Genomic DNA, 13,366 nt, shown 5'->3' on the forward strand with positions numbered 1-13,366 from the left:
CTTGTCTGTACAGAAGCACAGAGTCGGGCCACCCAACAGTCCAGAGAGACAACGCCAAAAGAAAACATGCAGATTTTGACTCCAGAAGAGGAGCACCTGGAGTCCACAGAGACAATGCCGAAAGAAACCATGCAGATTCTGACTCCAGAAGAGGAGCACCTGGAGTCCAGAGACATCAAACAAAAAGAAACCGTGCAGATTTTGACTCCAGAAGAGGAGCACCTGGAGTCCAGTGAGATAACATCAACAGAAATCATGAAGATTTTAACTCCAGAAGCGGAGCACCAAGAGTCTAGAGAAACCACGTCAACTGAAATCATGCAGATTTGGACTCCAGAAGAGGAGCGCCGAGAGTCCACAGACACCGCGTCAAATGTAATCAAGAAGACTTTGACTCCGGAAGACGAGCACCAAGAAAGCAAAGATGCGGAATCCAATTCTCCACAACTGATTGATGTCACCTGCACCGATGCAACATCAGATCATTCGCACCACTCGCGAGAAGACGAGCACCAAGAAAGCAAAGATGCGGAATCCAATTCTCCACAACTGATTGATGTCACCTGCACCGATGCAACATCAGATCATTCGCACCACTCGCGAGACGGAATGCTCAATGACTCAAATTATCCACTCGGGATACTCATAGAGTATAACAAGAAAAACAAAAGTCAAAAGAAACACAGCAAGAACAAAAACAACATGAAGCGCGACAAGACCAACAACAATAGCAAGAAGCACAGCAGAAACGAGAACGACAACAGCAAGAATAAAAGCAACATGAAGCGCGACAAGACAAACAACAATAGCAAGAAGCACAGCAGAAACGAGAACGACAACAGCAAGAATAAAAGCAACATGACGCGCAACAAGACAAACAACAACGTCAGCCACAAAGATAGCGACAACGACAGAGGCAGAAACAACAAGAATGGCAACAAACACAACAAAGTCAGGAGCAAAGATAGCGACAACAACAAAGACGGAAACGACAAAAACAGCGACAAGTACGGCAACGGAAACAACAAAAACAGGAACGACAGAAACAACAGCAATGAAACAACGACTTGTACACAATGGCACTACTTGGCACATGATGGACGATGCCACAGCACACTGCAAAACGATAACAAGACTACAAACATGTCATGGGATGACAACGAATCGCACAAACTCACGTCTGCTCCAGAACAAGCAAGCACACCAGCATCCAAGGCGGATGAGACAATAAATCAACACCACAAGCACAAAAAAAAAAGTCCATGCCAGTCAACATCAGTGATGTGACCATGCAAACACCTCGGGATGACGCATTGGGTACTTAAGATAACAAGGAACACCAACAACATTCACAGCGGACTTGCAATATCAATATCAACACGTCATCAACAACAAAAAGAAAAAAAAAGCTCTGAACAAATTCATCAAGTTTGGACTCATAAATGTGTTTATTAAGTTTGGACATATAAATACATTGGCTTTGTTAACTAAGGCAATAGCATCATCACTTGTATAGATACGCATATCATAAGTTACTGTTTTGTATAATTTTCCTTAATGATGTACAGAAACTATGTAATGAGAAAGAGGGGGATGTGGTGATCGTAGATTGACCAGATACAAAAACAACAGAGCAAACACGAGCGGGAGAGCTATAAATACACTGGGACAGGATATACAATTTTCTTTAACGATGTTCAGAAAATATGTTAAGAGAAAAAGGGGGATGTGGTGATCACAAGTTAACCAGATGCAACACAACTGAGCGACCACTAGAGGGAGCACGGGAGAGCCATATAAATACATCAGGACAGGAAGTGAGGACACTCTTCACAGCAGGCGGGCTGGTAAGCAGGACACACAGCAAGCAAAGCTGGTAGTTAGCACTGGAAGGTAGTTCTAGGTCGAGCTCTGGAAACTGAACGAACTCACAATAAAGCATCTTCTCCACACTTGAGACTACGAGCTTTATTAAGATACGAGGAACAACACAGGTTGATTCAACGGGCCCCAGTCCTCGTATGCGCGAGCCCCATGGGGTGATCAATCCAATCAGCCCCGTGGGTCTCATGAGGGTTATTACAGGAATATAATCAGACAAAAATTAACACCAAGCCAAAGAAGGTGATTGGTGGATCTCAGTTAAAGAGATAGGTTTTAAGACACATCTTAAAAGGGAGAGATGGGCAGGTGAAAAGGTTGCAGGAAAGTTAGATGCAGATTTGGCATTCGCTCTTATACCGGACATTTGTGGATTTTGAGAAGTTCACATTTAGTGTACTTGCTGGTGTGTGGGGTTCAATATTTTTGCCAGCTCTTCAAAACTTGTGCTTCCTTTTACTCCAAATGTTTCCAAACCCTTCCTTTAAAGTTTTTGATGCCGAAGTTTTAAAATTGGCCGCCCTGATGCAATACCCACCTCTGGATTGTTGAGCTGCTTCAGGGGACGCATGCCGGACTGGACTAACAGTTATCTGGGGAAATGTAAATGAGGCCAGGCCGCAATAATGAAATTGATGCTGATTCGCTCAGGTGGACACATCACATGGTCTGACCATCACATGCCTGATATGCCACCAAGCAAAATAATTTACCTTAGATCTTCCCAATCTCATCTATGCTGTACATGGCCATGTAATATGTTACACTGATATACTGTGCTAGAGAGTAGTAAGATATATTTTGGCACATGCACGTTCTCAGTGTTCGACTGGTCATTGGGGCAAACCCCAAATGTTCAGTCAAATGGATGAAGGAAAGCTGGCAGGCAGCTTAATGTCTTTCTTTTGCACATTTTGTGACAAGCTCAACAATGGTATTATCAGATGCCAATCTCTTCACCAGGAAATGTCTTCATCATCTTTGAACCACTTCTTTAGCACAATGCCTGTAAATTCTCCTCTGAGATTTTCTCCCAGGTATGTGGAATTGTTGAAAAAAATTCCTGCTGGAGAGGACGCTGGGAATTTGCACCGTATTATGCAGTCTGGAGTGTCCTGAAGTTCAGCACAGCGGGGCAGGCTAGATGGCTCGCACCCAACCATCATATCCAGGTGCCATATTTAACAGGAGACTGGACATCAACTGACCCACCATTGAAGTCAGAAGATCCACCTTCTGGAAGATTGTGAAGATAATAGATCCATTTCATATAGGTTACACCCAGCTGCTGCACGTGGTGTTCCAGGATCCCATTGTTGGAGGCCTCCACCTTCACTCCCAATCTCAGTGAGTTGTCCCAGGCCTTCTTCTAGGGAAGTCTGACATTTGCACGTGGCACCACGTTGGTCCAAAAACCCTCGAAAAAGCTGCTGTCAAAAACGCTTGAAAAAGTTATATCTTGTTGACTAAGGTGAAACTGGGTTTTTAACAAGTCCACTAAGATTATAATCGGTGCTGAAAAACCTCTCAGACTCATGAAAACGAACTTTATATTTTTGGAATGTCATATTTCTTCACTATAATAAATTTCACATTTTTAAAAATAATTTTTGTAGAGATTTGTATATGCTTTATCCTGTGAATATCCAAATCATTTGTTTTACATTCTGTAAAATGTGATTAAAGGTGAAGCATAATCAGTACATATTAGTCCCTGGCAAGTTGTCTCTGTGAATACATCAATGTGATTGGCTACTTATCCTGCTTCATGACATCACTGTTACTGAATGCCCGAAGATCACCTAGACTTAGCTTGAATCAAACCAAACTGATGTCAGAGAAGGGGAAGCCACATCACAGATTCCTTGATTTTGTGAGCAGCTTTCTTCAAGAACAAACAATGACTCTTTGTTGCTGACCACAAAATCAGAGTTAATGTTTTATGTTGGTCTTGGGGGTTTAGTGGTGGCAGACTCGCAGCTAAGTCAGAAAGCTGTAGATTTAAACCCCATTCCAGAGATTTGAGCCTGTAATCTAGGCTGACACTTCGGTGCAATGCTCACAGGGTGCTGCTGTTTTGGAGGTGCAGTATTTCAGCTGCACTGTTAAAGGAAAGCCTGTTCTGCTGTCTCAGTAGGATTGAAAAGGTCCCAATGCTCTATTCATAGAACAGCGAAAGAAGTATCAGGGTTGTCATTTATCTTTCAACCAACATAGAATTTGAATTTCTACAACATTCTACATTCGGCCCATCGAGTCTGCACCGACCTTCTGAAGGAGCACCATACCTAGGCCCATACCCCTACCCTTACCCTGTAACCCCACCTAACCTGTACACCCATGGACACTAAGGGGCAATTTTATTATGGTGAATCCACCTAACCTGCATGCCTTTGGACTGTTGAAATGGCAACTTTAATTTTTCTTTTCCTCTCTGGCCATTTTCTCTCTCTCTTAGTCCAATTTTTCTTTCCCTCTCATTGTTTTGCTTTCAATGCATGATTTGAGTCCAATTCACCAACCTTATCTTTCATTTCTGTTTCTTTCTCAATCCTCATTAGTGAAGAACTAATCGATCCCGTCGATCTTGTCATTCACTAAGATTCCAGATCCCCCATTGCCCTCACTATGCCATTTATCACCCCATATTTTCAGCAAAGTATGGGGTAAAACATTTTCAAGATAAAGGGTGCAGGAATAAATCTAACTAACGGGACATGCCGCAAGGTGCCATGCTCCAGCAAGACCTGGTTTATTATGTTTTACATCCCTTTTTTTGTTCCCAGTCATTTGTTGATTTAATTTAGAAAATTGTCTGTTTGGACAATGAGAACGAATTGCCTTGCTGGGAGAAGGGAAATTGGCTTGGCAAAAATATACATTGCAATTGGAATCATGACTAAGAAAACAAAGATAGAATGCTTGCTATAAAAACCCACATTATAACATGCTCTGGCATCACACAGCTCTGCAAGGAGATTTTAAATAAAAGTGTTCTGTATTAACAAATAGTTCATTACAATGATGACTGCAGCTTGCACACATGAAGTCTGAATTTTAAATAAGAACTAAATTAATGTTCATAGAAAACTAAAACACTCACTGTTTCAATACTCATGGGATAAATTGGCAATTTCTTTTCCAGAAATGATGAATAAATTCTAATATATTTATAAACGAGTTTAATTTCCCCCCCCCCTCCGCAAACCCCGCCCCTATCACCAATGATTATGAGATGAATTGAATCCAGATTACTGCTTCCTGCATTATTGTCGTTTACCCATTTATTCATCAAGTAGAAATTGCTTTTCATTTGAATGACTCCAGCTCTGAACCCATCATGCTGACAACTTAGGGAAAAAAGCGTGAACATGAAGAAGCATAACAACAAAGAAACTCACCCGACAAGCCCCCGCCAATGATTACCACGTCTTGTTTTCCACTCGATATTTTCACCATATCTGTTTACACCTGTCTCTTGTGCAGACGATCTTGAATGTGGTTGTTTGGTGATTTCTATTGTTTTTCTACAATTTGGTGGTGTTTGGCTCTAGGCTGCAACTAAATCAACCAGTGTTCATTTGTATGGTCTGAGCTGCACCTGCTCATGCTTTAGACTGCCTGACACAGACATACCTCTTTTATCACTGTGTGTGATGTGTCCTGCTCAAGAGGAGGGGCCATTAACAAGATTGTTACAGATTATGCATTTAATTCTTCAAGTGAAGAACCAAAAATGGGAATCTACTGCGGATATATACAAATAAGAGCATTGTGTTTAAAAGCAGAGAAAGGAACAAACAAGACATTAAACAGAAATATTGAATTACCTTATTCAGAGCTGTTAATTAAACCATAACCCAGGGTTCTTTAGAGGCCTGCATTTCAGATCACAGTGTTGAGCAAATTAATGATTTGTTATTACTATCCAAGGTAACTGATCTATTGCAGAGATAGAAGCATGGTAGCAGAGTGGGTAGCACTGTTGCTTCACAGCTCCAGGGTCCAGGTTTGATTCCCGGCTTGGATCACTGTCTGTGTGGAATCTGTATGTTCTCACGGTATGTGCGTGGGTTTACTCCGGGTGCTCCGGTTTCCTCCCACAAGTCCCGAAAAGCATGCAGTTAGATAATTTGGACATTCTGAATTCTCCCTTTGTGTACCCGAACAGGCAGCGGAATGTGGCGACATGGGGCTTTTCACAGTAACTTCATTGTAGTGTTAATGTAAGTCTACTTGTGACAATAAAGATGGCTTTATTGGTGAGAATCAACATTTGCCTCAAAGGTTACATGGTTATGAGCATATAACTGCATGCAGGTAACACCGCTTAGAGCATGTATAATAACTATGCCATTTTAACTTCTCAGGTTGATTTTATTTTTCTGGGCACAAGGAATTAGCTATTATAATTTTTTTTCCAGAGGAACCAGTTGGTAGATCCAATGAACATCAAAGTGTTACTGTTGTTTTGACACCCTAGGTTAGGGTGCGGTCAATTCCAGTCCCCCTTGACTCAAAGTTGTACCACAACTAAATTAATAATTTAGAAAAATATCCGAAGTCTTTGGCCCGTGGCTACCCAATAATTACAGTCACCAGGTTTGTAAATTGAAATTACCTTTTATTTATAACAAGAACTATAATGAAATTTGCAGCAAATACATCTGCTTAACGGTGATCTAATTCCTAATCCCCCACTTTAACATGTCCCCCACCCTTTATACATACCCACACACACACGTGCAAGAGTTTCAGATAGTTGTCTTTAAGGACACCTTCCTTTAAAGTTAACTTTAAGGTCGAGATCTCTGTTGTCCAGTCTGTATGGTTTTCACTGTAGATTCATTCAAATCTCTGCCATATCAGAAATACAGCAGATTGTCTGGAGAAAACATGAGAGAAAGAGAGCAGGTTCTTTCCCCTTCGTGTCCAGGATTCAAACTGAGCTCCTTGTTCTCTGAAAATAATTCCACTCGAGTAGGACCCAATCACTACTTATTATCGGGAAGAATGAGGCCTTTTGGTCAATTCATTAGCCACCGACCAACCAATTGAACCAAGTTCCACATCTCTCGGGAGTCGAAAAATCTGAGTTCTCCTGTTCAAAAAACCTGCACCATGTACTATGTTGCAATTTTCTGAATTCCTCATTCTCTCTGCTGCTTGACTTAACGACACATGTCCATTAAATAAAGAAAGGGGAAATAAGGGAATCAACAGGAAGGAAGGATGCTTACCCAGTGCAACTTTATACCATCTCATATTATAATTTGAGACAGCTGATAATACATAAGTGGAACCTCAAAGATTAGCAATATATGGATCAAAAGATGGTGCAAAAACAAAAAGCATTCAAATGTCCTGTACTTTTACTACCGTGTCCAATTGGGAATCAAAAATACACTTGAGAGAAACACTTTGAGAGAGGGAAGAAAGAAAAAAGAAAAATGAGAGAGGGAAGTAAATAAAAACAAAGAAAAATAATGAATTAATTAATTTCAGGTCTTTATTATGCCGTACTTTATAACCAGCTGATTACTTTTTAAGTACAGTTTGCTGCAGGCAAACAGCAGCAAATTTGCATGAGGCAATGTCCTGTTATGGGACAATCAGGGCCCAATTTTAACTCTGTATATGTGAATGAATTTTGAATGATTTAAAATCAGGGCCAGCAGGATGCTCCGGGAAAACACAGAGCTGGATTTTGCAGTCAACAGTGTAATGATGGCAAACACCAATTACCTGAGGAAAGTTGCCCACTTAGATCTAGCAATCTCTGTAGCTCAGACCTCCCCATGCCCAATGTCAGATTGAATCTTGTGCCAAATCAAGGGGATGTCCAGGCATCCCGCAGCAATGATATCATCATTCCGGGTAAGTAGCCAAGTATTCTCACGGACAGCAAACCAGGAAGTTAATAATCGATGAATCCCTTCACTTTTAATTTTGAGACAGCAAAATTAAAAAAAGTGGCACATACAGATGGGATACAGTGAGAATTTAAAAAAAAATATTATTTCCCTTTTTCACATTTTTCCCAAATTTACACCCAACAATAAACAACAATCAGTAACTAATGCAATGTCAATCCCATATCAATAACAACGATCTCATCCTCCCACCAAACCTCAAAACATTAGCCACATGTTAACATAAACAAATGACAAAAAGGAATCAGGAATCACCCATAGTCACCATTAACACATTACAGTCCCCCTCCCCCCAACCCTCCCAGCACCTCCCCGCCTAATATTCAATGTAATCCAATTCTCGAAAGTGCATAATGAATAACGCCCATGAATTGTAGAACCACTCCATCCTCCCTCAGTTCAGTTTTGACTTCTCAAGAGTTAAGAAGTCCAGCAGGTCCCCCCACCACACCAGGGCACAGGGTGGAGAGGTTGATCTCTACCCTAACAGGATCCGCCTTCGGGCGATCAACGAGGTGAAGGTGACAACATCTGCCTCCGCACTCGTTTCCAACCCTGGCAGATCCTGGCCGAGGGCCCGGGTCCAGTTTCACGTGCACCACTTTAGAGATTACCCTAAAAACCTCCTTCCAATAATCCTCCATCTTTGGACAGGTCCAAAACATATGAATGTGGTTTGCGGTTCCCCTGCCCCCCCCCCCCCCCCCCCCCCCCCCCCCCCCCACCCCCGTAACGTTAACACACATCTAACCCTTCAGAGAGACGGCTCATCCTCGCCCTTGTAAGGTGTGCTCTATATACCACCTTCAGCTGTATCATGAGGTGGAGGCGTTCACCCTTCGGAGCACCTCACACCAGAACCCCTCCTCCATATCCTCTCCCAACTCTTCCTCCCACTTTGCCTTGATCCCTTCCAGCGGTGCCTTCTCCTCTTCCAGAATAGCCCCATAAACCGTCGATACTACTCCCTTCTCCCCCTGTCATATATTTATAGTTGTATATTTATAAAAGAGTTTAATTTCTCCCCCTCTGCAAACCCCGCCCCTATCACCAATGATTATGAGATTACTTGAATCCAGGTTACTGCTTCCTGCATTATTGTCGTTTACCCATTTATTCATCAAGTAGAAATTGCTTTTCATTTGAATGACTCCAGCTCTAAACCCAGCATGCTGACAACTTAGGGAAAAAAGCGTGAACATGAAGAAGCATAACAACAAAGAAACTCACCCGACAAGCCCCCGCCAATGATTACCACGTCTTGTTTTCCACTCGATATTTTCACCATATCTGTTTACACCTGTCTCTTGTGCAGACGATCTTGAATGTGGTTGTTTGGTGATTTCTATTGTTTTTCTACAATTTGGTGGTGTTTGGCTCTAGGCTGCAACTAAATCAACCAGTGTTCATTTGTATGGTCTGAGCTGCACCTGCTCATGCTTTAGACTGCCTGACACAGACATACCTCTTTTATCACTGTGTGTGATGTGTCCTGCTCAAGAGGAGGGGCCATTAACAAGATTGTTACAGATTATGCATTTAATTCTTCAAGTGAAGAACCAAAAATGGGAATCTACTGCGGATATATACAAATAAGAGCATTGTGTTTAAAAGCAGAGAAAGGAACAAACAAGACATTAAACAGAAATATTGAATTACCTTATTCAGAGCTGTTAATTAAACCATAACCCAGGGTTCTTTAGAGGCCTGCATTTCAGATCACAGTGTTGAGCAAATTAATGATTTGTTATTACTATCCAAGGTAACTGATCCAATGCAGAGATAGAAGCACGGTAGCAGAGTGGGTAGCACTGTTGCTTCACAGCTCCAGGGTCCAGGTTTGATTCCCGGCTTGGATCACTGCCTGTGTGGAATCTGTATGTTCTCCCGGTATGTGCGTGGGTTTACTCCGGGTGCTCCGGTTTCCTCCCACAAGTCCCGAAAAGCATGCAGTTAGATAATTTGGACATTCTGAATTCTCCCTTTGTGTAACCGAACAGGCAGCGGAATGTGGCGACATGGGGCTTTTCACAGTAACTTCATTGCAGTGTTAATGTAAGTCTACTTGTGACAATAAAGATGGCTTTATTGGTGAGAATTAACATTTGCCTCAAAGGTTACATGGTTATGAGCATATAACTGCATGCAGGTAACACCGCTTAGAGCATGTATAATAACTATGCCATTTAACTTCTCAGGTTGATTTTATTTTTCTGGGCACAAGGAATTAGCTATTATAATTTTTTTTTCCAGAGGAACCAGTTGGGAGATCCAATGAACATCAAAGTGTTACTGTTGTTTTGATACCCTAGGTTAGGGTGCGGTCAATTCCAGTCCCCCTTGACTCAAAGTTGTACCACAACTAAATTAACCAATAATTTGGAAAAATATCCGAAGTCTTTGGCCCGTGGCTACCCAATAATTACAGTCACCAGGTTTGTAAATTGAAATACAATTACCTTTTATTTATAACAAGAACTATAATGAAATTTGCTGCAAATACATCTGCTTAACGATGATCTAATTCCTAATCCCCCACTTTAACGTGTCCCCCACCCTTTATACACACCCACGTGCAAGAGTTTCAGATAGTTGTCTTTAAGGACACCTTCCTTTAAAGTAAGCTTTAAGGTCGAGATCTCTGTTGTCCAGTCTGTGACGGTTTTCACTGTAGATTCATTCAAATCACTGCCGCATCAGAAATACAGCATATTGTCTGGAGAAAACATGAGAGAAAGAGAGCAGGTTCTTTCCCCTTCATGTCCAGGATTCAAACTGAGCTCTTTGTTCTCTGAAAATTAATTCCACTCGAGTAGGACCCAATCACTACTTATTATCGGGAAGAATAAGGCCTTTTGGCCAATTCATTAGCCACCGACCAACCAATTGAACCAAGTTCCACATCTCTCGGGTGTCGAAAAATCTGAGTTCTCCTGTTCAAAAAACCTGCACCATGTACTATGTTGCAACTTTCTGAATTCCTCATTCTCTCTGCTGCTTGACTTAACGACACATGTCCATTAAATAAAGAAAGGGGAAATAAGGGCATCAACAGGAAGGAAGGATCCTTACACAGTGCAACTTTACCATCTTATATTATAATTTGAGACAGCTGATAATACATAAGTGGAACCGCAAAGATTAGCAATATATGGATCAAAAGATGGTGCAAAAACAAAAAGCATTCAAATGTCCTGTACTTTTACTACCGTGTCCAATTGGGAATTAAAAATACTCTTGAGAGAAACACTTTGAGAGAGGGAAGAAAGAAAAAAGAAAAATGAGAGAGGGAAGTAAATAAAAACAAAGAAAAATAATTAATGAATTAATTTCCAGGTCTTTATTATGCCGTACTTTATAACCAACTGATTACTTTTTAAGTACAGTTTGCTGCAGACAAACAGCAGCAAATTTGCATGAGGCAATGTCCTGTTATGGGACAATCAGGGCCCAATTTTAACTCTGTATATGTGAATGAATTTTGAATGATTTAAAATCAGGGCCAGCAGGATGCTCCGGGAAAACACAGAGCTGGATTTTGCAGTCAACAGTGTAATGATGGCAAACACCACTTACCTGAGGAAAGTTGCCCACTTAGATCTAGCAATCTCTGTAGCTCAGACCTCCCCATGCCCAATGTCACATTGAATCTTGTGCCAAATCAAGGGGATTTCCAGGCATCCCGCATCAATTCCGGGTAAGTAGTCTCACAGACAGCAAACCAGGAAGTTAAAAATCGATGAATCCCTTCACTTTTAATATTGAGACAGCAAAATAAAAAAGTGGCACATACAGATGGGATACAGTGAGAATTTAAAAAAATATATTATTCCCCTTTTTCACAATTTTCCCAAATTTACACCCAACAATAAACAACAATCAGTAACTAATGCAATGTCAATCCCCATATCAATAACAACAATCTCATCCTCCCACCAAACCCCAAAACATTAGCCCGCATGTTAACATAAACAAATGACAAAAAGGAATCAGGAATCACCCATAGTCACCATTAACACATTACAGTCCCCCTCCCCCCAACCCTCCCAGCATCCCTCTGCCTAATGTTCGATGTAATCCAATTCTCGAAAGTGCATAATGAATAATGCCCATGAATTGTAGAACCACTCCAGCCTTCCCCTCAGTTCAATTTTGATTTCTCAAGAGTTAAGAATTCCAGCAGGTCCCCCCGTCATGCCAGGGCACAGGGTGGAGAGGTTGATCTCTACCCTAACAGGATCCACCTTCGGGCGATCAACGAGGTGAAGGCGACAACATCTGCCTCCGCTCTCGTTTCCAACCCTGGCTGATCCTACACCCGGAATATGGCCTCCCGAGGGCCCGGGTCCAGTTTCGCGTGCGCCACTTTAGAGATTATCCTAAAAACCTCCTTCCAGTAATCCTCCAGCTTTGGACAGGTCCAAAACATATGAACGTGGTTTGCGGTTCCCCTGCCACCCCCCCTCCCGTAACGTTAACGCACATCTAACCCCTCAAAGAGACGGCTCATCCTCGCCCTTGTAAGGTGTGCTCTATATATCACCTTCAGCTGTATCACGAGGTTGAGGCGTTCACCCTTCGGAGCACCTCACACCAGAACCCCTCCTCCATACCCTCTCCCAACTTTTCCTCCCACTTTGCCTTGATCCCTTCCAGCGGTGCCTTCTCCTCTTCCAAAATAGCCCCATAATCCGCCGATACTACTCCCTTCTCCAGTCCCCCTGTTGTCAGCACCTCCTCCTGCAATGTGGAAGCCGGCTCTGCTGGGAAGCTCTGTATCTCCTTTCTGGCAAAGTCTTGAACCTGCATGTATCCAAATATTTCCCCCTTGTCCAGCAAATAAGTCGCTCCCAGCTCCTTAAATCCTGCAAACCGGCCCCAAGAAACAAATCTTTTAGTGTTCTAAATCCTTTCTCCTCCCATTTCCGAAAATTTCCATCCCACTTCCCTGGCTCAAATCTATGGTTTCCCTGAATCAGCATTTCCCTTGGCCCTGCCCCAACCCAAAGTGCTGTCAAAACTGCCTCCAAATTCTCAACAAAGCTATTACTACCGGACTCCCTGACTATCTCCCCGGGGCCGTCGGGAGCGGTTCTGTCGCTCGTTCCTTCAATCCCGACCCCCTACACAAACTCTCCTCCATTCTGACCCATTGGGAGTCAACCCCTCTGACCCAGCTCCGTACATTCTCCACATTCGCCGCCCAGTAATAATACATCAGGTTCGGAAGACCCAAACAGAGTGAGGATTAAAGAAGAAGCTAAAATATCAGAAATTTAAAAATTGCAATTTCTTACCATAATGGAGAAAATTGATCTCCAACAAATAAAAATATACTCTTTCTGGGTCAGTAAGGCTGTTTAGTGTTAATTATTAACCTAGTACGCTGTTAAAAGCTAATACACCTCATCCAATAAGAATAACTTTATCGAGGGTTTTTCAGTGAGTCTGAGTGGAATTTCAAATTAGTTCCATGGTGTCTAATTAATTGCATTCTGGAGAGGCTTCCAGAAGGTAGTCTCAGAAGCAAATGATGACATGTAATGAAGATT

At 42.1% G+C, this 13,366-nt stretch overlaps 1 protein-coding gene across 3 annotated transcripts in view; it reads right to left on the minus strand.

The window, feature by feature from the left end:
* The window catches only part of LOC119952343 (amine oxidase [flavin-containing]-like), a 98,597-nt gene extending 89,319 nt beyond the window's left edge, over positions 1 to 9,278 (minus strand). Inside the window, exon 1 of one of the 3 annotated variants that reach the window (XM_038776038.1) lies at positions 9,045 to 9,278. In XM_038776038.1, coding sequence (XP_038631966.1) covers positions 9,045 to 9,102 — 58 coding nt within the window. In that variant the 5' untranslated portion in view covers positions 9,103 to 9,278. Of the gene's footprint in view, positions 1 to 5,282; positions 5,517 to 9,044 lie in introns of those variants that run through there. The other 2 variants (XM_038776037.1, XM_038776039.1) reach the window with 2 other exon arrangements.
* Between the last annotated feature and the right edge of the window lie 4,088 nt (positions 9,279 to 13,366).

The sequence above is a fragment of the Scyliorhinus canicula genome, chromosome 17, assembly GCF_902713615.1.
Source record: "Scyliorhinus canicula chromosome 17, sScyCan1.1, whole genome shotgun sequence".
NCBI lineage: Eukaryota > Metazoa > Chordata > Chondrichthyes > Carcharhiniformes > Scyliorhinidae > Scyliorhinus > Scyliorhinus canicula.